Raw genomic sequence first — 22,905 nt, forward strand, 5'->3', positions numbered from 1 at the left:
GGCCGCCTCCGCCTCCCTGCTCCTCGCTACTGCGGGTCGCGGCTTCTGCTCCGAGCTCAGCACACCGGGCTCGGCAACTCGTCTGTCAAAGCCGCGCGCATCCTCCCGGCTCCTCCGGCTCAGCCGCTCCTCCCGGCTTGTCTTGTCCCGTCCTGATTCAGCGACTCCTCCCGGCGGCTCCGGCCGCTGCCACCTCAACGGCCGCCATAACACCCCTCCCAAACACCATCGAGAGCGGCGGCCCGGGTAGAGCGCCGCCTCGCAGGCGGATATGGCGTGGGCGGGAGCAGAGGATGCCGGGATGGCGGCGTGGAGCCCCGTGTGATTTCGGCAACTCGCCCGTCCGGGTGGATCTGGGCTATGAGCAAAACAGTGTGTTGTGCACGAGATGAGGCACGATTTGTGTGTGTTCTCACAACACACACAAGATCCTGAAACCCCGGCTGCTTTGGATTTACGTGGAGTGGAATGGGAAGGGAAGACTGATGGGACCTGATCGGTGTCTGTCAGAATCTCAGGGAGAGGGGCCGAGGGGCTGCGTCCGGGCTCTTCCCGCTGGAGCCCAGCAACAGGACAAGGTTTCTGCAGCGGGCAGAAACTGATGCACAGGAAGATCCACCTGAATATTAGGAAAAACTTGTTTACTATGCAGTGACTGCTCACTGGAACAGGTTGCCCAGAGCGGCTGTGGAGGCTCCCTCACTGGAGATACTCAGGAATCATCTGAATTCGGTGCCATGTGCTCTAGGATGAGCCTGCCTGAGCAGGGAGATTGGACCAGATGACCCACTGTGGTCCCTTCTAACCTGACCCATTCTGTGATTCTTGGTTGTATTTCCAGCCAGAACCCCAAAACTGCTCCAATTCAAAGTTCTTTTTGTTTTTTAATCAAGCGAGGTATTTAAACTTGGGACTACAAGGAGTACTGCACTGCTACAGAAAAAGCAGTTTTGTATCAGTCAGAACGATAGTTATAAAAAATGCTGATATAAATACAGGGAAATGTATTTATACATTTACATATGTATTTATACATATTGCTGGACATAAAATACAGGGTAGCTGGATCATTGCCCAGTTCAAATAGATAACTACATAAAAACATGTATAATTAGAGCACCACATCAAGGGCAAAATGAAGCTGAGAAGAGCATTTCACAGGTGGAATCTTTTTTAGAAGTCTGAGAATGCAGCAGGCACAAAACACAGGCTCTGGAGTTACAAGCTGGCAAACATTACCAGACAGACATGGAACAACCTGCTTCTGGCTCCCCAAACAGGATTTTGCAGAGCCTGGTGAAGGGTTCAGGGCTGGTCTGCAATGCTCTATCACCTTTTACTGGCCTCTGCCACTCACAGGCAATGCTAAGGCTGGGCATGGTAAGTGCTCCGGGAGTTTAGAAGTTAAAAGTTCTTTAATAAAGACTGTCTTCCCTCTTCATGGAACAATTTCTCTATCAGGTTTATAACTGATTTCACCAGTTTATTAATTTAATGACATACTTGTCACCCTTATGATTATCCACAATAAAACCAATCATGCACCACTTCAAATCCATTTCTGACTTAAAAAAAAAGGCATCAGAACTGTAGGAAGTACTAGTGCTGTGATGTAGCGTGGAATGTAGACATGTACCTTTATCAGTTTTATTAATTTGCACTTTGGGGTTTAATGGAGATGGAAAGTTTACAATACTCAAAAGACCCTTTATTATTGGTTTAACAAAAACGGTATGGGTCCTCATCACAGTAAAGATATGTCATTTAGTGTGTGGCTAAATAGTTTTTATGGGAAATTCTCCTAGCATTTTTTCAAGTAAGATCATGGATGTCCTGCAGACATTTAAAATATTTAGGGATGATAAAAATGTCTTTTATGGTGGTAAATTTTATAATGCCAAGTAAGGCATGCAGTCAATAAAGTAGCACAGAAGACTTTCTGTACTGCTCTTTTAAATTAATACTCTTGCAAAACTAGAAACTATTTAGCATTGCAAGTAATTTTTTTAGCTGACTGGCTTTATTCACTGTTAGGAAGGGAAATCATCCAGTATGCTCTGTTTTGACGAAGCTACAGGAGCAATGCATTGTGTCACAAAAAGAATGAGTATTCTGGCAGCAAAGCAGGAAACTAGCTTTAAAAATTAGAAAGCATACAATTTTAAAAGAGGTAACATAACTACAACTGGCACCAACTTCCTTCCTTAACAGGAGTGTCTTTACACAACTTCTGGAGTATCAACAGATAAAAAGACTCAGATGATGAAATGTCAGCAACAGAAAACTATCCCACTGCTCTGTCTAAACACCTCTGGTGCAAAGCCCACTGATACCAGGGATGAGATTTCAATGTTTGATGATTCTGTGTCCAATTCACATGTAAGGGAAAGCACATATGCAAATACTTGAGAGAAACATTAGAAGCTATAATCATATTTATTTAAAAAAGTGATATCAAATACAACCATATATATTCATGCCTATTTGGAGAGCATTTTCAAAATATCGAACAGTGCTGCCATTTTCCAGTCAAAACAATGACAAAGCATTTCAGCTTTCCCTTTTAAAATCTTTTCAGTATTCTATGTTTTATATACACAAAATAGGCAAAATTTATACAGGAATCCAGAGCCAGAGATGTGATATGAAAACAGTCTTGACAAAAAAATCTTACTGAAAATGATTTCTAAAATACACAACTATTAGGTAAGAGAGGAAAAATTATTCCCTTACAAAATCCTAACTCTACAGTGATTTGTACACAGGGGTTTCATGTAGCAAAAAGTAACATTTTATCAAAGCTTACATGCTTTAAAGACAGATCTAGGTTTTTATCTTCTTTTTTTTTCATTTTGCTTTTGCACAGTGGCATTTAAGTATTACATCTCTTTTTCCTGCCTGAATTCACACAGTGGCTGTACTGAGGATGGGGGGAGATTAAAAGAAAAGTGTAGTTGTAATTATTTTTCTTAACACAGAAAATAATATAAAAGTATTTTGATTTGGTGAAAGCAGTTGAAAAGTCACATGTACTAACTGTCTGAAGAACTGTAACTGGGGAAGAAGGTGACTATGGCAGGTTAAATGCTCCAGCATTCCCTCCATCTCTGAAATGCAAATAAGGCAAAATGTGTGTATGAGGATTAAAACAATTTATTGCAGAGAGCTTATGCTTTTAAGATAAAAAAGACAAGACAAAGCTACCAATTCTAAACTGAAGAAGTATTTGGACCCAGCCAGTTTGAATGTATTAAGTATTGTTCTCACTTGACCAAGTGATTGTGTATATGGAAGAGGTATGTATTTATTATTACATGTTGGACGTATTTTCTTTTTTTTTGGTAATGATTTGTGACTAATTATCAAGATTTTCCAAGACTAAAGTTTGTTCTATGCAAGACAGTAATGGCTTACCAAGCAAACAACATAATTTTCTATCTAAGCCCTTAAAAAAAGTTTCCACATCAGTTACTCTCTTCCTTGGATTATTTTAATTCCTTTAAAAGTGAAGTGCTGGTAATGTGAATTGCAAAATAATACTTCTTTGTAAGTCTGAGTTCTAATTCTCTGATCCTATTCCCCTATACTGTATTTTTCTGTACAAAGGCCACCATTTTTATGTTTTCGTTATTATTTGAACCTATAATTAATACTAGAAAATTTCACATTTTAGAAATGTAACATGTTAATTTTTAAGTCAGTCAGTTTTATAATAAGAGAAACCAGCTTGCAAATGATAATATTTGTCTACTAGACACCTGCAGAAGCCATTTTAAACACCCCTCCCCCATTCTGTAAGTTTGTAATAGAAGCAAGAGTCCAACATTAAAACACATCATAGACTTAAATTTGTATTGGTTATTTTGAAGTAGTCTGCAAAGTAATAGAGTATGACAAGTCAGAAGAGTACCTTAGCTGAAAACTACACTTAAATTTGCTTCAGTTCTTTGAAGGGCACAGGAAGCCCAAATCTTTAAGTAAGCCAGTATCATATCATATTAGTTTCAGGTCTAGAAAAATGTAGCATTTTTCTAGAGCATTTAAACAGCTCATATTTGTACTTGCTGTGCCTAACAAGAATTGCATGCAAGCATGACCACATTACAACTCTTGTTCCTCCTGCCTTCACTGTAAGACCATGAAAGCATTATTAGAATTATACTCCGAATTATACCCAGAGAAGTAATTATGGAAGATATTTATTGTATTACTCCTGCCCCTTTTATTTTTACTGGCACAAAACCATAATTTATGTTACATGGACCATTCACTAGAAAACAGTAAAACCTGTTGAACAAATGAAGCCTAAAATTCCATCAAATATAATTCTAGAATTTAAAAAAAACAAACCACCAACAAAAACCAATGTCTGCTCCCTTACAATGGACTTTGGCCTAAAGCTATAACATGGGAAAAAACCCAACCCTTCAGCTTGACAGGGTAGGTAACACCAGAAGTACACTCTAAATTAGTAAATTTGAAGCATAGTTAAGTCACACTGATAACTGTTTATCATTGAAAGATCACCAAAAAATGACAGCAGGGTTTTATTGACAGCTTCTTGGCAGGTCCAGACATTTTGACCTTGAGACCTGGATTATAAAATATGTACTGTCAGCAGTTAGTATGAGTTTTTTCCTTGGGTACCATTCAAACAGAGGCCCTGTTACCCCCTACAAGCCCTGAAAGGAGGTTGTGGCATGGTGGGGGTCAGCCTCATCTCCCAGGTAACAAGTGACAAGATGAGAGGAAATGGCCTCAGTTTGTACCAGGGAGGTTCAATTTGGGTATCAGGAAGTGTTTCTTCCCTGAAAAGGTTGTCCACCATTGGAACAGGCTGCCCAGGCAAGTGGTTGAGCCCCTCCCTGAAGCTATTTAAAAGAGGTGCAGCTGTAGTGCTTAGGAACATTACAATTAGTGGTGGACTGGTTGGTTTAGGTCTTTTCAGTGACAGAATTACGTGAATAAACAGATGTAGCTTAAATTGCCCTCGCCTAACTGCTTGTCTAGATAGATATGCCTACATCATTCAACTTGACATTTCTCTAAAAATCAAACTGGTATTTGTTGAGTGACAGCATTTCTCCATAGAAAGGAAAGTAGTTGTCCCTGTGATCACTGACTCAGCTGTGCCTTTCAGGCACTGACATTTTATATTTCTTCCATATTAAAATACAGGGATGATGAAGTGACTTATGATGTGACATGAAAGTTCAAAGGCAAACCTCCATGTTTTAATGATTATAAAATCTTGTAGTAGTTGGCCTGGGTTATAGTGAGTGAGATTTAAGGAGGTGAGTTTTTTGGGTTTTTTTAATATACGGCTGCTAGAGCTAGAAATAATATTTTTATTATGTTCTTATAAGAGAGAATAAAAGGTCTGAGTTCCAAATACTGGCATCAGCTTGCCAGTCTACATCTATTTATAAAAATGAGTGTTATTTTAGGATTAGTTTATGGCACAACCAAGAAAGGAAAATTAAACTGTGGTTAATTGACAGATGAGAAAAAAAAAATCAGTGCTTTAGACACATCTTTCTTGCTTTCAGTTTCATAGAATTTTCAAACTGAAAGCAGAAAATGACACCCTGAAAAATACAGCATTTCAAAATGGCATATGCATACATGACTTTTAAAGTAATTCTTTAGCTATATTAATTTGAGACATCACAAATAATTATAATGTGGATGACAGGATTATTTTAAAAATACAAAAATCAGTTTTTAAAAAGTAGTGCTGTCTCATGTCAAAATCCAAATTGTGTAACACATACCAGTGGTTCTGGTGACATTGGTGAAAATCCAGCACATAGATAAGAAAAACAGAATTCAGCCCAATTAGGTATACTATAATAATATCCCAAGCTATCAGGAAACCATTGCTGTAAACAAATCTTTACTGAGAGGTAAGAGCCCTTTCATGTACAGTACTACTTCATGCTGAATGTGTATATCCCTCTAGCTACCATTCACTTCCTACTAATTTTAATTAAATGTTACTATTGTGCAAAGATGTAACTATAGAATATTTTGATAAAGAAATTTGGGGTTATCTTTGAAAGATTCTTAGAATGCCTGTGCTAACTGTTAATGCTTTAACTGGACTACAGCTTATATACTCCATCTACAACATATTTCCATATAATTTATATGTAAACAGAATTTGTATTTCAAGCACCGTTCAGGAAAATGAAACATCTCTCTTTTGTTGCACTGAAGTTCAAGGTCAGGTTTGGTCACCCTGTTACACATTCATCCTGGATATCAAAGCAAATGTCTTACAACCAGTAGCATAAACCATCTCACATACTTTGCTTCCCAATTTTTCTCAGGATCAGAAACAACATAATAAAAAATTGTAAGGTGCATGAATAAAGGCCATTCCTGAAAAAACTGCAACATTCTGACAGACACTCATGGAAAGCATTTCAGAAAAAACATCCACACAGGCATAAATATTCATTCTTAAAAGAGCTACTTGCACAGGGGTCATTTCAGATTGCAGGAGTGCATCTTATGTGTGTGGCACTGACTTTATGGCACCTAAATCCCCTCCTACTTTCTCCTAGACTCAGTTACAGCTCTTTCATGCTGAAAGGCCAGAATAAAGGGTTGAGCTTGAAGAGGAAAATTCTCTGGAAGAGGTAGAAAAGAAAACGTGCTAAACCCAATTGAGTATATGCTGCTTTTGAAGTAAAAAGAAAGTGGCTCTAACGAGAACATAACGAGAACATAAGAAAACAATAATTAAAAACAAACAAGAACAACAAAACCCCAAGCCAAATAAGGCAAGTTATCTGCTAAAAGACAGTATGTTAAACACAGATCTAAAATTTTACAATTGGACTTGAAGGTAAAACCAAGAATTGTTACAAAGTCAGAAATCACTGAAAGACTCAGGAGTAACATTATAGTCAACAATACAATTTTGTCTTGAATTGAAAAGTACAAAATTTATGGGTTCTTGTTTCTCCTGCAGAATGGATCATTTCAAAAGTGGACAGCAGGATCAAAAAGTTGGCATTAAGTCATTCATAATAAACAATCGCAAAATAAATTATTTAAGATAATCGGAATTTAATTACTCTCTCCATTTTAGAGTGATGTATTAAAAATAATTTATGAGCATAACTTATTACTTGTATCTGTTTTTCCATTAGTACTGAAGAAAATAATTTGATGCTGTTTGCAGCACCATATGTATCTTCTATAGAATTCTTCAAAACAATTTAAACTTGCTTTTTTAATGCAAGATTTAAAAGATTTACTTTTTTAAGTTACAGCTGCTACCCTTGTCTAACTTTGTGTGAATGGTTCCAGTAATTTTAACACCACTACTCTTGCGAGCAGATGTTTTGTAGGAGTGCTACAGTTCTTTAAATTAGTGCAATCTTTTTTGTATTGGCAGATCCTCTCTAAACTGACCTCCAACAGCCCCCCTTTCACTCCTGCTTCCAGAACTCTGAAATGAACCCTGCTTGTGCAACATCCACACAGTAGAATTTTAATGGAGACTTAGCGTTTTGACAGCAAGAGGGAAAAAAATGATGTTATTTCTCCTCTTCTGAATTCAAGTGGTTTCTGACAGACTCCAGAGACATATTCATGGCTGCTTGAAGCATGTCTTCTTCACTCATATCACCTCCTAAAGACAATACATGCATACAAGCTGTAATAAATTCACAGTTCTTAATTATAGTTAAATGCTTTTTTTGTTTTCGTCCACACCCACCTTTTCCTAACCCACTGACAAAACTGGTTTTGTTTTCAAAGTCACTGAACATTTTGCAAACAGTTTTTCACCAACAACAGTCAGTTTGTAACTATATACACCAGTTTTGGATCACCAATACCTGCCACTGGTAAGGTGTACACATGGTCTTCTGAAAACTGGTTCCAGTAATTTTGTCAGATACTATTGCAAGTTGTCACACAACTTTAAAATTAATTTAGAAAACAAACAGTTGGGGTAATAGCAATGGTCTACACTTTGAAATGGGATATTGACATTCAAAGGGAAACAGGCTTTTCAGGAAAGTGATCCTTTCCTTCACTGCCAATACAGTAATGGCTGTAATGCACAATCTGAATGGCTGCTCAAGTGCAAAGCAGGCAGGGAAGGAAAATTAACAAACAACACAAAGATGAAAAAGACACATTTCAGTGTTGAATGAAAGGTTAAAAAACAATACCTGGGTCAGATTCTGGAGTGCTTGAACTAAGAGTTGCTTTGTCCTGTAGGTTTGGAGTCTGATTTTGCTGCTGTAGCTGTTGTTGCTGTCTGAAAGTGTCATAAATTTGTAAGAGAATAAGATTAACATCAGTATGAGACGCAAGTCAAGTCAGAAGTAGAAGCTGTTTGGTACAATAACACCCCTGTGCCCAAAATCTCTTTCATCATTTCACCCTGTTAACCTTCAGATATAATCTTCCCAGCATTGTATTCCAAGCCACAAGACTATTTTCCCAGGATCTGGTAGCTCTGCATTCTTATCCTACCATGTGAAGTGTAACTCCTCCCATCCATAGCATTTCTCCCTGGTCTTTATTTCCTCTATTACTGTAAGACAGATAAGGAAAAGCTACAATAGCTCAACTATCTATTAAGAAGGTACACCAGAACAGTAACATAAAATATGTACAATGTTTTTATGTGATGCACATGAGAAGCATCATTACCCAAAGCAAAGTCTTAGAGAAATAATACTTTTTGTTGAGAAGGCAGTTGCAGAAATGTACAGGATTTCATTTAAAATACTTCTATAATGTATGTTTTCTTTCTTCACAAGACTTGCAGTAATAACAAGACTACTGCATTATTAACACACACTCTCTTACTAGAGGTTTCTCTGTAGGAACCACCTGAGAATAGTAAAATTCAGGTACTGTTAGGAAATCATATTAAGACAGAAAATTTGAGCTGGACCTCAGTAAGAAATTCATCCACACCCCAAAAGCACTGAAAAATACATGTACTTCCACATGCAGTTTTCTATCAGCTACTTTACTTTTCAAAATATGCTTGTCTTCTCCTTCGCAGCTCTTCTGAGGAAAGGGACTCTGTCTGACTGCTGTGAGACGACTGAGGCACATTCTGTGGTAATGAGCCTGAGAGCTCACTTCGACGGCTACCTGAAAGCAGAACATGCCATATCCTACTAACTGTAGTAAAATGAAGTTAATAAAATTAAGTAAATAAGATATAACTTAAAAAATGTCCCCAAACTTGAGAAGAAGAAAGACTTTTTGGAGATCTAAGCACCTAGAAGAACTTTGCTTGATAATTTCTCCTCTCCTCACCTTAGGACTGCTTCCCTTTCCTCCTGCTACCCTTTGCCAATTTGTTCTTCCTTCCTAATAATCAGTGACAACATGCAACTTACAACTTTTCAAAAAGCAGGAGGGACATAGTTACGTGCAATCCTGGATTGTCCTTCCATGCCTCAAAGCAGTCTTTCCAGACATGTTGACACATGCTGGAAAAATTGCCTGACAAACGGATTCCAGGAGCTGCTTAAAGCACTGTAAGAAATTGAGATGAGCACTGCACCTTGCATGCTGAGCTGAATGGCTCTGCGAAGATCAGCCTCTTCATCCTCCATATCAATTTCCTGCCTACTTAGAGCCAGGGCTCTCTGAAAATTCTCTTCATCTTCGTCTAACATGCCTGTTCCATCAAAAGGATGGTTAACTTCTATTGCTTGGTCCACATCACTTCTGGGTAGCCTGTGAAATTCATACATTCATAGCAAAATTCAGACAGAAATTATATTAGATGTTATCACGAGGTTTAAATTAGTACTTTCTGCCAATTTAACTCTAGGTCTAACTTTGGGAAACACATTTTTCTTGTGAAAGTCTGTTATATAAACAAGTATTTTCCTGAAAAATGAAAAAGCACAAAAGGGCTGCAAGCAACTGCAGGGCAACCTTTACATATATTTGCCACACGCTGACCTCTAAAGCAGCGGGCATTGACAAGAGGCTGGTGATAGTAAATCATCAAAAATGATAAGCCCACAAAAAGCTGTGATACATGTCATTCCAACCTACTATTAAACAGTTACACCATTTAAACAGCTATTTAAACAGTTACACCAGCAGAAAAGAGTGCATACTGTCTCCTTCTCAGGAGGCCTTGAAGGCCACACTAAAGCAACAGAACCCATGTAAACTGTACACACTTTCCATGTTACTGCTAATTATTCCATCAGTTTACAACAGCAGTTTAACTTTACAAAGGGGAAAAAAGTAATGAATTCCTCTGAGAAGCCTAAAGCCTTTTTATCAGTATGCAGTTTGTTCACTATAAAAATTCAGTGAAATCATTGCAGAAGTGCATCAAGTACTAACTTTATGTGCTTTCAAGGATGTTTTATATTAGCAGAATGCATCAAAAATGAGCAGCACCACAACATTACAGCAAAATTATTCCAAAAGGGAATGCTGTATTATGATAAAGCCACGATCTTGGCCTTATCAACTGAGCGATGCAGGATGGTCCGGGAACTCAGTCCCCCTGGGAGACAGAGTGCCCGAACACCCAGTTAGCTCGTCGCCATCGCTGCAGGCTACCCTTAGCAAGCTTGGTGATTGTCAGCTCTTTAGTTATTATCACCTCTCTTAGGATTTCAGCTCAAGCTTGCTTGCTAGGGCACCTTTGGCTGAGGCAGAAGCAGACGTGAGAGAGGAGGAGGAGAGGTCCTGGTGGTTCCACAGCAATGGTTTATTGGGGAGTCTCTGAAGGGTTCCAGCAACAGCTCTTCTGTCGAATGGGCTAAACCAGCCCCTTTTTATAGGGTATAGGAGGATCCAAACTTGTCCAACAGTAAGGGTCAGGGAGAAGTGGCCTATGAGGTTACAGAGATAAGCTATGGGGGCGAGGGGTAGAAGACAGGAGCTTATTTTGCTGTCTCCTAATGACTCAGCAGTTCCTACTGTTAAGTCTCAATCCTCCATGGAGCTCTCGCAAGCTCCATAGAGTCTGCTACACTGTATGATTTATATGATGTGGAATTCAAATATCAGTTTCTCGTTCTTTTCTACTTATGACAGAATGCACAAGTCAGTCTTAATTACAAAAGAATTACTATAACCACAGTTTATAAGATTTGCCTAAACCATTTTCCTCCCTAAGTCAAAAATCTGCATTATAATATGCTTATACACGTGGAAAGCCTCAATCCTTATCAAGCCAGCTTTTGCCCACTTAAAAATACACCATTTGTTGTCCATCAACGTGCTTTTCCTGTGTACAACAGCAGTACACATTGAACTAAAGGTACTTCTTGTTACTTCCAAATTACAAACCAATCATACTGAACATTATTAAAATAAAATCTTTATTTACCTTACCTCTGATCTCTTGACTGTGCTGCCTCTTCTCCAATCAGTTTTGGTCGCTGCATCTGCTGTACCCGAATCATCTGCAGCAGCTGATCAGCCTCACAGTCTGGCAGGTCACCTTTTACTACAAATATGGAATAACCTGAAAGAAAGAAATTGTAAGTCTACAGCATTAAAGTGCAGATACAAACACTCTAAAATGCACACTATAGGGAATACAATCATGTAAATTTTAAGATGTAAGACTGTACCTTTTATTATAAAGACTTGGGTTATTTCACTATTTCAATCATAAAACTAAGGGTAGTTAACTGAACACGTAAGTTCTAAGAAATAATGATTATTACCTACTTTTAATTAATGAGATTTAACATCTGCAAGTTACTATTACCTTCCTGTTGTAATTGAGCCAAGAAAAGTGCAAGATATGTATCTGATATTAGTTCTGGACCCATCAAGAGAGAGTTCAAGTTAAACCACTGTAATTAAGAAAAAAAAAGGTTGAGACAACAAATTAGCACGAAGATTACTTGGTAATCCATTCCTGTACATTGCAGTAATTATTTATTATTGAATATCCAAATAAATCTAGTAAAATAAATTATCAAATTAAAGGGTTTTGAAGCATAATACCTACACTGCTAAAGGTTATCCTTCAAATACTCTAACAGGACATCTGAAGTGTGGAAATTACTGCATGCTCTCTCACATTATTGAATACTGGTACCAGGGAAACACATTAAACCAGACAATCTTTAACAATTGTATTTTGATTAATTTCAGACATCATCCTAAAATTCTGCTTCATCCTAGTTTTAAACCTGAGACTAATGCTGTAAGAAACTCTTCATCAGTTAATGCTATGTGTTAAGAAATTAATAGATTCAGAAAACAGACATTCAATTATTTCCATTAAATACTTTCATGGAACATTCCACCTTTAATAACTAGTGAAGGTGAAAACTAGGGTTTACCCTTCTCTTAGATAATTTTTAAACTTAAAAATTAAAAAAAAAGTACTCAAATTTAGTATGCTGAGAGTACAGCACTGTATTACAACAGGGGACACTTTATGTAAACATACACAACTCATTTCTAGTTACCCAAAGACCATAACTAGTAATTTATAATACTTCTAAACAGCAACAGTATTATACTTACATAAAACTTCTAGAGAGAAAATATATTCAATGTGAAACAAAATATTCTACCTTTAAACCCCCATATACAATTCCAATGTAGCTAAAGAACTTTTTTTTAGACCTACTCATTCAATATTATACAGTTTTAACCAGAAAAAAACATTTGACTTAGTGGAAGGAGAATTTTATCTCCATTCTCACAGAAATGCACTGATCTACCCAAACTTCCATATATGCACCCACACACCTGCAGCCAGGCTCATACAACAATATAAGTGACTATCTACTACCCTGTCATGCAATCACTTCATATGCCAAAAACACTCCTTGCCACTAGGAAAGGGTAAGAAGATCAAGAGTGTAGAAGAGTAGGGGAATAAAAAGTTCTGTAAAAAAATTTGATGGACAGACTGTAGCAACTTTTATGAAGGAGAAAATTATGTTAAACTAATTTTGCTTTAACTGTAACAGAAGAGAAGCAACCTATTTTGTCAAATTTTCCCATTACTCTCTAGATAACAGACACCCAGTACTGTCTTCATGTGGTTACAAGCCACGGGTAAGAGAGGAAAAAAGCATTCCCTCTCCAGCTTAGGATGCCTTGGGTTAGAATGCCCTCATAAAATTCCACCCATCATGGTTGCATTGTATAATAAGCATAATTTAAAGACAACCTTTTTGATATCAAATAAACAAAAAATGTCTGTAAACATTAGCCATACTTTTAAACTAAAGCCAAACAGTAGAGTTTAGTTTTCCCACTCACAAGTGATTTTTCTTTATTTTTTAAATCTGGATGACAACATAAGTAGACAAAACTTGCAAAAAGGAACCAAGTGGGCAAACAGATTCCTGTCCCACTATTACAGACTCTTAAAGCTGTTTTCCATGAATGTTTTCTATGAAAAAAAGCCCTGAAAAAAACCAAACACCAAATCTGCTCATGTTGTACAAAAGCTCATAAGCTTTTATATGTACTTTTGAGTATCCATTATTATCCATCAAAAACTTGAATATTTTCTTATATCTACTGCCCATTTAAATACAAAATTATTTTACAATGTCACTATCTTACTGTATTAAAATAAATTTGAATTCTGTAGGGATCCTAATCTTTGTTCAGGATACCCTACTCCCCCTGACCCCTCAGTATAAGTTTTCTTCAGTATTTCATGCAGACCAAAAAAAAAAAAAAAAAAAATAGCTTAAGAAGTCACCTAAGACCCTACCAGAGCTGTAGCTCCCCGAAGGACATTCGCTAGGGAATTGACCCTACAGTCTTTTCCCAGGCTAATATTTACAATGGCCTGCCTGTCATTTTTGTGATAAAACAAACATTTACCTTTTTTTAAAATATGGGATACTATTAAACCAAACTGCAGCAAAAGCTTGCAAAAGGGAAGCACAATCTACTTGCAACCACTTTTCCACACCCATTTCTGAAGTTAATTTTAAAATAAAAAAAGACAGTGTCACCTGTTTTCCTAACTTTCGAACTGTAAACCAGTGTTCCTTATAATTACAAATAAATGATTTTTCATTTCTGTAAAAAGAAAAACAAAAGATATAAATAAAATTAAATACTCTAAAATCAGAGTACATAATAATGTTTAAGATCTTTGCTATCACTAATTCGAACTTAAATATAATAAAGTTTCAGTAATATAACCATTGATGTTACATTACAGAATACTCATATTGCTTTTATAACATTCAGGAAGTTGTCACTATCACTGAAATCTCCATATATCTGTGATGCCACAGATACTAAAATATCATGAAGGTACAGAGGACAGATGTTCTCATGCACCCCCAAAAAGAAAAAAAAAAAGAAAAAAGAATCAAAGCCAGGGAGCAATACAAACATCAAAATGCAACAGAGCATAAAACAGCAATTTAAAAGAAAGATTTAAAACATAATTAAGAGTATTTTTACAGTAAAATAAAAGCAAGGTGCTAAAAGAGTCTTACATAGGATCGATCCCAAGTCTCTGGTACTCTGGGCTGTTGAAGAGGATTAGTTCTAAACCCCACACTTTCAAGGCATTGCTTATAACCTGTCAAAAAAGACCACTTTTCATGAGTCAGACTAGTTCAAATCTGAATTCAAGCAAGCAACCATCTTAGCTATGCTAAACAATTATACTGTTTTCATAAAACTTAATTTCAAAACATTGCCTAGGGATCACATTACTCAAAATGCAGCTGTCATGAATCCACATGCAAGCATAACAGTCACATCTCATCTGAGGAGAAGTAACAAAACTAGGATTTAATTCAGCTGTGTTAATGAGCATACTCCTCCAAACAAAGCTGTCATTTCACCTTCCACAGACACTTTGGTAGTTGTCATCTCTCTACTTGCAATGCACTGCTCTGCCCTTACTTCCCCCTCCTCCCCCCAATACAATCTCAGTCTTTCTTCACAGTAACTGTTGGGAATTTTGTACCACTGGATTTTCACAGGATCAGTCAATTTATTGATCTGAGCACCAACTCTTTTACAGTAACTCTTTAAAGCTACATGAAATAAGGCTGTAAGAACTTTTAAGTTAACAATTCTAATTCCTTTCAGCAAGCCAACTGTGCCTCAAATGACAAAGCAATGACGGGACAAAAAAGTAGAACAAGGAAGCATTTTTTTCAGCTACTGAAGCAGCCCAAAGACAGCAAGAAAGCCAAACTGTTAATGGTTTCTTGTTAAAAAGAAAACCAGCCCATTTGGCCAAGGAAGTGAAGCTCTTGAGGGAGTCTGGAGCATTGACAAGTACCACTGAAAGCTTGGAAGACAGCCAAAGATGCCTAGAGCTCTAATCTAGACAAAACCCCCAATTTGGTGTTCAAAATTTTTTTTGCTTTTGGTCTGGTTTAAGTATTTATTATTAATTACTTTTCCCCTATAGCCTTAAAAAAACCAAAAACACCCAAGAAAAATCTTCAGATCACTGTGATAACCCTGTAACCATTGCCAAGGTCTTTCCAATCTATAATTTGAGAAAGCAATCTGAATTGTGCTTTTTCACCTGGGAGCCAAGGTCTACACCTGAAGTGCCCACAAGAAACAGCTTAGAGCTCAAGCTTATTGCCAGCAGGTGCCACTTCCCAGTTCCTGAATCCATGTTTCTCCTATGTATTTGAGGGCCCATGAACTGAAGAACTGCAAGTCACTGTTCTTAAAGGAAAACACTCAACATTTGGAAGTCCAGCACTTAATCCCATTAAGCCCATAAAGTGGTAACTAGATGGAAAAGCTCAATGCCATTTAAATTACATAAAAGAACATATATTGCATAAAGAGAAAATGGTGTCACAAGAAAGATGTGCTTACTTGAATTGAGAAGAATCCACTATCATCCATATTTACAGAAGGCTGCTGCTCAATGTGAAGTTGGAAGAGAGAAAAGGGAAAAATGGTATAAGCATAAAAGGTAAAAAATAACTGAGCTGTGAAAATACATGTAACTGCAGATTCTTTAAGCAATGATTTACATCCTTGTCTGCAAGGCTGATTACAATGCCCCAGATAAGCATTTTAATTTAAAACTCAAACCTTTAGAGATGTTCAGTGCTTAAAGGGCAGACAGATATGGGAATTTCTGTTCCTATCTGACATTGGCTTACAAAAACAAAAGGCAAATTACTAATCCTCCTCATCATGTCTGATCTTCCTACTTGTAAGATGAAGGTAATGTAGCTTTTTGTAGAATTATTGTAAAGCTGTACTAGTAACATTTGAAAATGACACATCTAAGATGCATGAATGAAATGGCCTATAAATTTAAAAAGCTTTAGCACTAGAAAATTTACCTTGTCTAGCTATGCAAGAATAGCAGGTCTGTGCCAGACAATATTGCATTTCAGGCAATATCAAGCAACCTCAAATGAACATAATTTTACCTGTAAAAATGTTCTGTATTCTTCACTAGATACTCCTCCCTCTGCCATTCTCATCCTTTCTTCCTCATCCAATTGCTGTGCAATGGAGGATAACTCAACAGGACTGAAGTATTCACCTTGCAGCAAATTATTCAGACAATGTTGAGCACACAATGAGCCTTCTTGCTAATAATGGAAGAGAAAAAAACAATGGAAAAAGAAAAAAAAAACCACCCCAGGTTAATGCAAACTCGGTAAAATAACTCAACTGTTTCATTCTGGCAAACTTCCTGCCCTCCCCACTCATGCAAAATACCATACAGTCTTTCGGTGTATTACACTGCAAGCTATAGAATACAATCCTCCCATCAACTTGATGAGAAAAAAACCCAGCATGCATAGTATTTTCCTTCAGGGAAATAAATTTCATGTAAAGATTCTTTTTGAAAACACCATAAATATTGCTAATGACCCAACAAATCACACAGAGACTCTACAACCATCAGAACAATGGATTCTATCCTCTTCCAAAACATCAATACATGAAAATCAAACAGTTAGATCTCTACTTCCTAGAACAAACATTTTCTATAACAGACACTCTCATTTTTTAACTATTCTTCTCTTCCAGGTGTGCCTATTGACAACCTGCTCTCCATGTTATTGCTGAGAAAGTGATTAGGAGCTTGACAAACAATAAAGCTCCTTTTCCACATGAAATTTACATATAGGAAATAGATAAATTAAGGTCATACCACTAATCTGAAAATCTTGAAAAGAATGATGGTGAAACAAAATATTAAATTCAGCATATTAAACAATGATTTTTAAAAATTGATAGACCAATTGACATTGCTTCAAATAAAAACATTTCAGATACTTTGTTACATATCCAGCACATTACAGGCAATAGAACTATAGTGTAAGATTTTTAAAAGGTCAGCACAAATTTAAAAAGAGCTAATTAACAATGTCAGCCGTGATTTTGTAGCACAAATTTAAAAAATCTCTGATCTGAATGAATGCATGTTAGGATCCGTCATTTTCACATATGAGATAAAATATTGCCTCGTTAAAAAAAACCACAATGTAAACCTACCAAACCAGCTTCCCATGAAAAGCAACCTTTTTCTACAAATAAGTGTAACTCCGTGTGCAAGACAAGTAACATCAGTTTTAAAAACCTGCTTTTCTCTTTTGTTTTAATCAGTCTTCATTTTATTTACATTAAGAACTCTCCTACACATGCTCTTCCTTAAAAACAAAACCCCTCAAGAACAAAACAGAACACCCCTCCCTCAAGCCACACCCACAGAAACGAAGAATACAAGAATATGCCTTTGAAGAATATTGTTTAAAATTCCATAAAAGTATCCTACAAATCATATGCAGAACTCTCCCATGATCTCCCTTACAGCTGAAACTTTGAAAGTTCCCTTTACTCCAGAATCTCCCTATGGCTTCATCACTCGGTTGAGCAATGAGTTACTAAAGCCATGCTGGCTGTACAGCCAGGCTTCAGTGGAATCCGGAAGCCTCCTCCAGCTCACGCCCTCCCTGCAGCAAGGAACTCAAGACTAAACAGCAGCTTCTGTCCCTCTGGACCACATCCCTACTGCAGGTCACATGACGAAACTGTAACACAAGAATCTGCTCAACAATCACAGGCTTCCCCACCAGAATAACATGAAACGGGTTTAGAAACAGAGAGATAGTGAAATACCACTGAAAATTAGTTGTATTACATGCTTACGTAGTAATTTCACTAAAAGGAAACTTTTTAGTAATAGAAAGTTAATTCATAATGTGATAAGCTAGGCCATGTAAGAAAAGAGTACATTTTGTTAAACTGTTTTCAAAGCCAGACTGAAGGTCGCTGAAGCAGAGGCCATTAGGCTGAAATTCAACACTCATCCTTTCTGAACAGCAGCTACTTAGCACCACAACACTTGCCAAATTTTGAAACCCAAACCTACTCCCCAGTTTTTATGGATTTCAGAACAGCAATTTTTTAAAGGAAGGTACACAGCTATTTTACTTGACTTCCTAAGGAAGCCAATCCTACATAACAAAATAAAGTAACAGAACTAGTATTAAGATTAACACAGTAAAGTTGAAGAGACACTGGCAAAGTGCAAGAAAAAATCCAATGACAATTCGAACAGCATTAAAACATCAATAGGTCATATTTGCGAAGCTGGATAAATCACAGCATTTCACAGCAGCATTTGTCCTCCAGAACAGGAAATACTGTTCGGCACACAGAAGCACACTATATGAACTGTGATTTCTCTAGCGGCTCTCCCACTCCCTGCTCATTACACAGGCCCAGCCAAGCCAGGCTGGGTGACGAGATGGCTCTGAGAGCACAGGGACTGCCCTGCCTGCCGCCGCTTATCCTCGGACTCGTTTCTCTGCCACACGAGCTCTCTCTCAAGAAACACAAGTAGCTACAACCTACACGCCCGCACACCTGGGGCTGTTTCTGCACTCCCCAGAACACAGTCCCCATGCTAAAGCGGACGCCTGGATCAACCCTGGCTCTCCCTTCCCTGCAGGGCTGGCAGCGTCCAGCTGGGACGGGCCCATAGGCACAGGCACCGTGGCGCGAGGGCCCCGGCTCTCCCCCGGGGCAGAGGACAAGCCACTGCCGAAGGTTCGAGATGCCAGGGAGGGACAGCGCGGCCCAGCCCGAAACAGCCCGAGCGCACCCCGGGGGCTCCGGGGGCTGCCCCGCTCTCAGCGCGGGGACGGGAGGCCCGGGCACCGCCCCAGCAGCTCCTCAGAGAGAGCTCGCGCGCCTCCCCCGTCTCGGCGGCCCGGACTGCCACAACGGACGGCGCTACAGCCAAGGCGAGCGGGCAGCGGAACCCGCCCGGTCCCCCCGCACTCTCTCACTCGCTCCCTCACTCACCCGCTCGTGGAAGATCGACTCCATGTTTACTGTGGCGGCCGCAGCCCCCGTCCCACGTGACCCGCCCGGCCAATCGCAGCGCCCGCCGCCCCCCGGCCGCGCAGGGCAGGCCCCGCTGGCAGCGCCCGGCCCGGCCCGGCCGCCGCGCTGGCGCCCCCTGCCGGGAAGGAGGCCGGCGGGCTGAGCCGCCACTGCCCGCGAGCGCCGCCGCGCGGCAGCGACACGCGCCACCGGCCCGCTCCTCCGGCAGAGAGCCCCGCAGCGACCCCGCGCCGCCCCTCCCCGCACCGAGCGGAGCAGCGCCCAGCACCGCCCGCTCCTGCCTTGTGCTCACCAGCCCCTTACACCCCCCTGGTCCGCTCACAAAGCCGCCGTAACTGCTCAACCGCTACTCCAAACAAGCCTACAGAGAAAACCCAGAAAGAAACTTAACCGGGTTGAGTAGCTGCCAAGCACATTCTGGGTTTATGGAAATATTCCTTTAAAGGCTCGTTCATGAAATAGCTATAAACACATGCATTCCACACCATACACAACAATAACAACTGTTGCCATATTTCCTGAAAAATCCCTTTGCTAGGATTTTTCTCCTGAGAAGCCTCTGAGGAAAAGACAAACAATAATTCTCTGCTGCTGTGGAATACAACAGGTGCATCTTTGATTGGTCTCATGTGGTTGTTTTTAATTAATGGCCCATCACAGTCCAGCTGTCTCAGACTCTCTGGTCAGCCACAAGATTTTATTATTCATTCCTTTCTATCCCTTTCAAGCCTTGTGATAAAATCCTTTCTTCTATTTTTTTAGTAAGTTTTAGTATATAACTTTCTTTTAATACATATCACAAAATAATAAATTAGCCTTCTGAAACATGGAGTCAAGATTCTCATCTCTTCCCTTCTCCTGGGACCCCTGCAAACACCACCACATTCAACATAAATGATTTTTGCATAGTTTATTCTATAGTTCTTCCTCTCCTTTCCAGAGTAGGGAAGAGAAATTTCTCAACGCTTATGGACTAATGGAATTCCTGAACACATATTAATCATGTAATTAAATCAACTTCAAAGAGTAACACCAGAAATTAAACTAGCACTGATGAATTGCAGACGTCCTTTAATGTAGTATCCTCTCAGAGTAAAAACCATATTCCTGTTCTTTCAATATGTGACGGAAGATGATGAATCAAACAAAAATGTCTTCCTTTTCATCATCAGCTTTTATCTCCATGTTACTTCTTCACCAGGCTTCAACTCCCTGTGTAGAAAAAAAAAAGAGGGAAGAGACTAAAATTAGTATCTTTCTTTTTAGAATAATTATTAACAAATGTAAGTACTTATTCGTGTTAGTTTATATTCAATAATACCTTCATTTTGAGATCTATGTAAAAATGTAACTTTCCTTGCAATTGCTGTCAGTAAAAATCTTTCCATACTGATAAACTTCCTCCTTTATTTCAAAAGCTTCAATGGTTTGAGTCCTCTGATTTCCATTCATTTAACTGGAAGCACAGAACAGCTGACTTCTAAGGAGTTAACAGACTTTTAATTGGATCCAAAATGAAAAACTCTACTTCTTTTAAATATAATAATTCATTACTTTAGTGGAAAGAAAGGTGTGAAGGAAGAAGGGATTTTTACAAGACGCTGACACAGCAGCCCAACTTCACTAACAAATACATTAAGAAAATTGCTAATGTACCAGTGGAGTAGATTGTGTCAAAAGCTTTCTTTCTTACTCAAAATTAACTTAGGTGAGGCCAGAGCTGGAAAAACAAATCCACTGGCAAACTGACAGCACTCCTACAGTTTATACAACATGACTTTTCCCCCTCTTCTTTTGTTAACCTGATGATCTAATACAGAATTAGAACTGACACAGATGAGTCAATGTCTGAAGCTGTCTGATGTAAATACTCCTGAGGAGTCACAGCCAGAAAAGCCAAACTGATCAGTGCACATAATCACATCATCCAGTGAAGATACAGCAGCATGTATGTTAATTTTCAAGATCTTGGTAATTAAGTAACACACATTTATAAAAAGTATTTGGTTGAAAAGCATTGTGATCATTTTAAATTTAAGAGGGAAAATACTCAAGCACTGTGTTTCTTGCTGAAGTTATAGAGTCATAATAATAGTTTCCATATTTCATAACCAAGAACTTTTTAGTCATTAACAGTAGTTAATGACCCTTTCTTTCATGGAGATAACTCCTAAAGATTCCATTTCCAGAAGGTATTACTGACCTAAAACACTTCATGAATGCTTGATATTTTTAGGCCTTTCTTCCCTTTTTTTGGTTACGCTCATAACTAAAAAAGAACTGAAAAGCACTTCGAAAAATACCTATATATGTATATAAGAAGCATCATAAAGCAGACCTTTTATATAATAAGCTCTTGTTTCTGAAGGAAGACAATCTTTCATCATTCCATCTGTCCAAATAGCATCCAATCACAAATCCTAAGGGAACAAGGATGTGAACCCAGTGTTCACGCACAGCTTGGGCGAAATTCACCATGACTGCTGGAAAGAAAAGTGTAACAGGTAAGAGGTACTAATAAACCTGCACTTGGAAACTGTTGCATGTCTGCCACCCTTACTCTCACTTATTAGGATTCTGCAATGGCATAATACACAAGAGGGCCATCAAACACTTCCTAGGAGACACATACTGCTCTCAAACCCATACCTGGGTTTCTTAGAAATAATCCTAACTGTTGACCCTGGGAAAAAGAATTTCATCCTAAAACAGGAGAGAAATAGAACATCTCTTTAATTCACTCATTAAAGCAACTCTACAGAAGTTTTCTGCTCTGTAAAACATTAAGAACACTTTCATAATCTAAACTCCTGTAGAAGCACACTTTATTATCTGTGTCAAGTCTCAAAGACAAGTTGTGTATTTAGTGGGGAGCTGACAGATAAGAAACGACATTTCTGAAATAAGGAAGAACATTTCTAAAATCAGAGAATAACAAAATTATTACAGCTGGAATGGACCTCTGGAGATCATACAGTCAAAACTCTCTGCCAAGGCAGGATCACCTGCAGCAGATGACATAGGAACACATCCAGGTGGTTTTTAAATGTCTCCAGAGAAGGAGACTCCATGACTTCTCTGGGCAGCTGTTCCAGCGCTCTGTCACCATCAAATTATAGAAGTTCTTCCTCCGAGCACCGCCGCTGTTCCCGCCGCGGCCGCTGTGGGGCGGCCCTGCGGGACCCCCCGGCGGGAGCCCCCGGCTCCGGCCCCGGGCGCTGACTCACGACACGGCCCCACCACGTCCCGGCCGAGCCTCTCCGGCCTGCCCGGGACCCCGACCGCCCCTCCAGCAGCAACAGCGCCATAAAGCCCCACGGCTGAGGGGCGCTCCCGCCCGCCCGCCGCCGTGTCCCGGCCGAAAGGGTAGGGGACGGGGCGAGGCGCTCCCAGGGAGCTCCGACAGCGCTTGCGCCCCCAACACCGCTCCCGCCCCGCGCGACCCCGCCATTACCGCTGCTCGCGCCAGCACCGCTCCCCGCAGCGGCCGCGCCAAGGGCACCGGGAACAGGCGGGCCGGGCGAGACCACGGGCTGCGCAGGGGCGGGGGAGGAGCGCGCTCCCCCCGGCGGGCTCGCGGTGGTG

General features: G+C 39.3%; 2 protein-coding genes across 4 annotated transcripts; both read right to left on the reverse strand.

Moving 5' to 3' along the window:
• Nucleotides 1–2,407: 2,407 nt before the first annotated feature.
• ATXN3 (ataxin 3) lies at nucleotides 2,408–19,328 on the reverse strand. Of its 2 annotated transcripts, none has more exons than XM_030949619.1 (11): nucleotides 19,279–19,328; nucleotides 16,386–16,550; nucleotides 15,817–15,861; nucleotides 14,460–14,545; nucleotides 13,965–14,031; nucleotides 11,738–11,825; nucleotides 11,356–11,488; nucleotides 9,551–9,726; nucleotides 9,009–9,128; nucleotides 8,193–8,281; nucleotides 2,408–7,645 (listed from the first exon to the last, which is right to left on the reverse strand). In XM_030949619.1, exons 1-11 carry the CDS (start codon nucleotides 19,300–19,302, stop codon nucleotides 7,634–7,636), a joined length of 1,005 nt encoding a protein of 334 aa, XP_030805479.1. In that variant the 5' UTR covers nucleotides 19,303–19,328; the 3' UTR covers nucleotides 2,408–7,633. The 2 variants fall into 2 exon arrangements, with proteins under 2 accessions (XP_030805479.1, XP_030805478.1); XM_030949618.1 differs by having other exon boundaries at nucleotides 9,009–9,132.
• An 887-nt stretch (nucleotides 19,329–20,215) lies between these two features.
• Nucleotides 20,216–22,883, reverse strand: NDUFB1 (NADH:ubiquinone oxidoreductase subunit B1). 2 transcript variants are annotated; one of them, XM_030949698.1, is made up of 3 exons: nucleotides 22,775–22,883; nucleotides 21,659–21,803; nucleotides 20,216–20,532 (listed from the first exon to the last, which is right to left on the reverse strand). In XM_030949698.1, the coding sequence occupies exons 2-3, from the start codon at nucleotides 21,796–21,798 to the stop codon at nucleotides 20,496–20,498; spliced, it is 177 nt and encodes a 58-aa protein (XP_030805558.1). In that variant the 5' UTR covers nucleotides 21,799–21,803; nucleotides 22,775–22,883; the 3' UTR covers nucleotides 20,216–20,495. The 2 variants fall into 2 exon arrangements, with proteins under 2 accessions (XP_030805558.1, XP_030805559.1); XM_030949699.1 differs by having other exon boundaries at nucleotides 21,659–21,800; nucleotides 22,775–22,844.
• Between the last annotated feature and the right edge of the window lie 22 nt (nucleotides 22,884–22,905).

This window comes from Camarhynchus parvulus, chromosome 5 (genome assembly GCF_901933205.1).
Source record: "Camarhynchus parvulus chromosome 5, STF_HiC, whole genome shotgun sequence".
NCBI lineage: Eukaryota > Metazoa > Chordata > Aves > Passeriformes > Thraupidae > Camarhynchus > Camarhynchus parvulus.

Coding starts and splice junctions, on each gene's coding strand:
- ATXN3 (XM_030949618.1), bottom strand. CDS start 19,302: ATGGAGTCGATCTTCCACGAGCGG. Junction 11,826..13,964: donor TTCGAAAGTTAGGAAAACAG/GTGACACTGTCT, acceptor TCTTAATTACAG/TGGTTTAACTTGAACTCTCT. Junction 7,646..8,192: donor CACTCCAGAATCTGACCCAG/GTATTGTTTTTT, acceptor TATTGTCTTTAG/GAGGTGATATGAGTGAAGAA.
- NDUFB1 (XM_030949698.1), bottom strand. CDS start 21,798: ATGGTGAATTTCGCCCAAGCTGTGCGTGAACACTGGGTTCACATCCTT. Junction 20,533..21,658: donor AAGAGCTTATTATATAAAAG/GTCTGCTTTATG, acceptor TTTTCTACACAG/GGAGTTGAAGCCTGGTGAAG.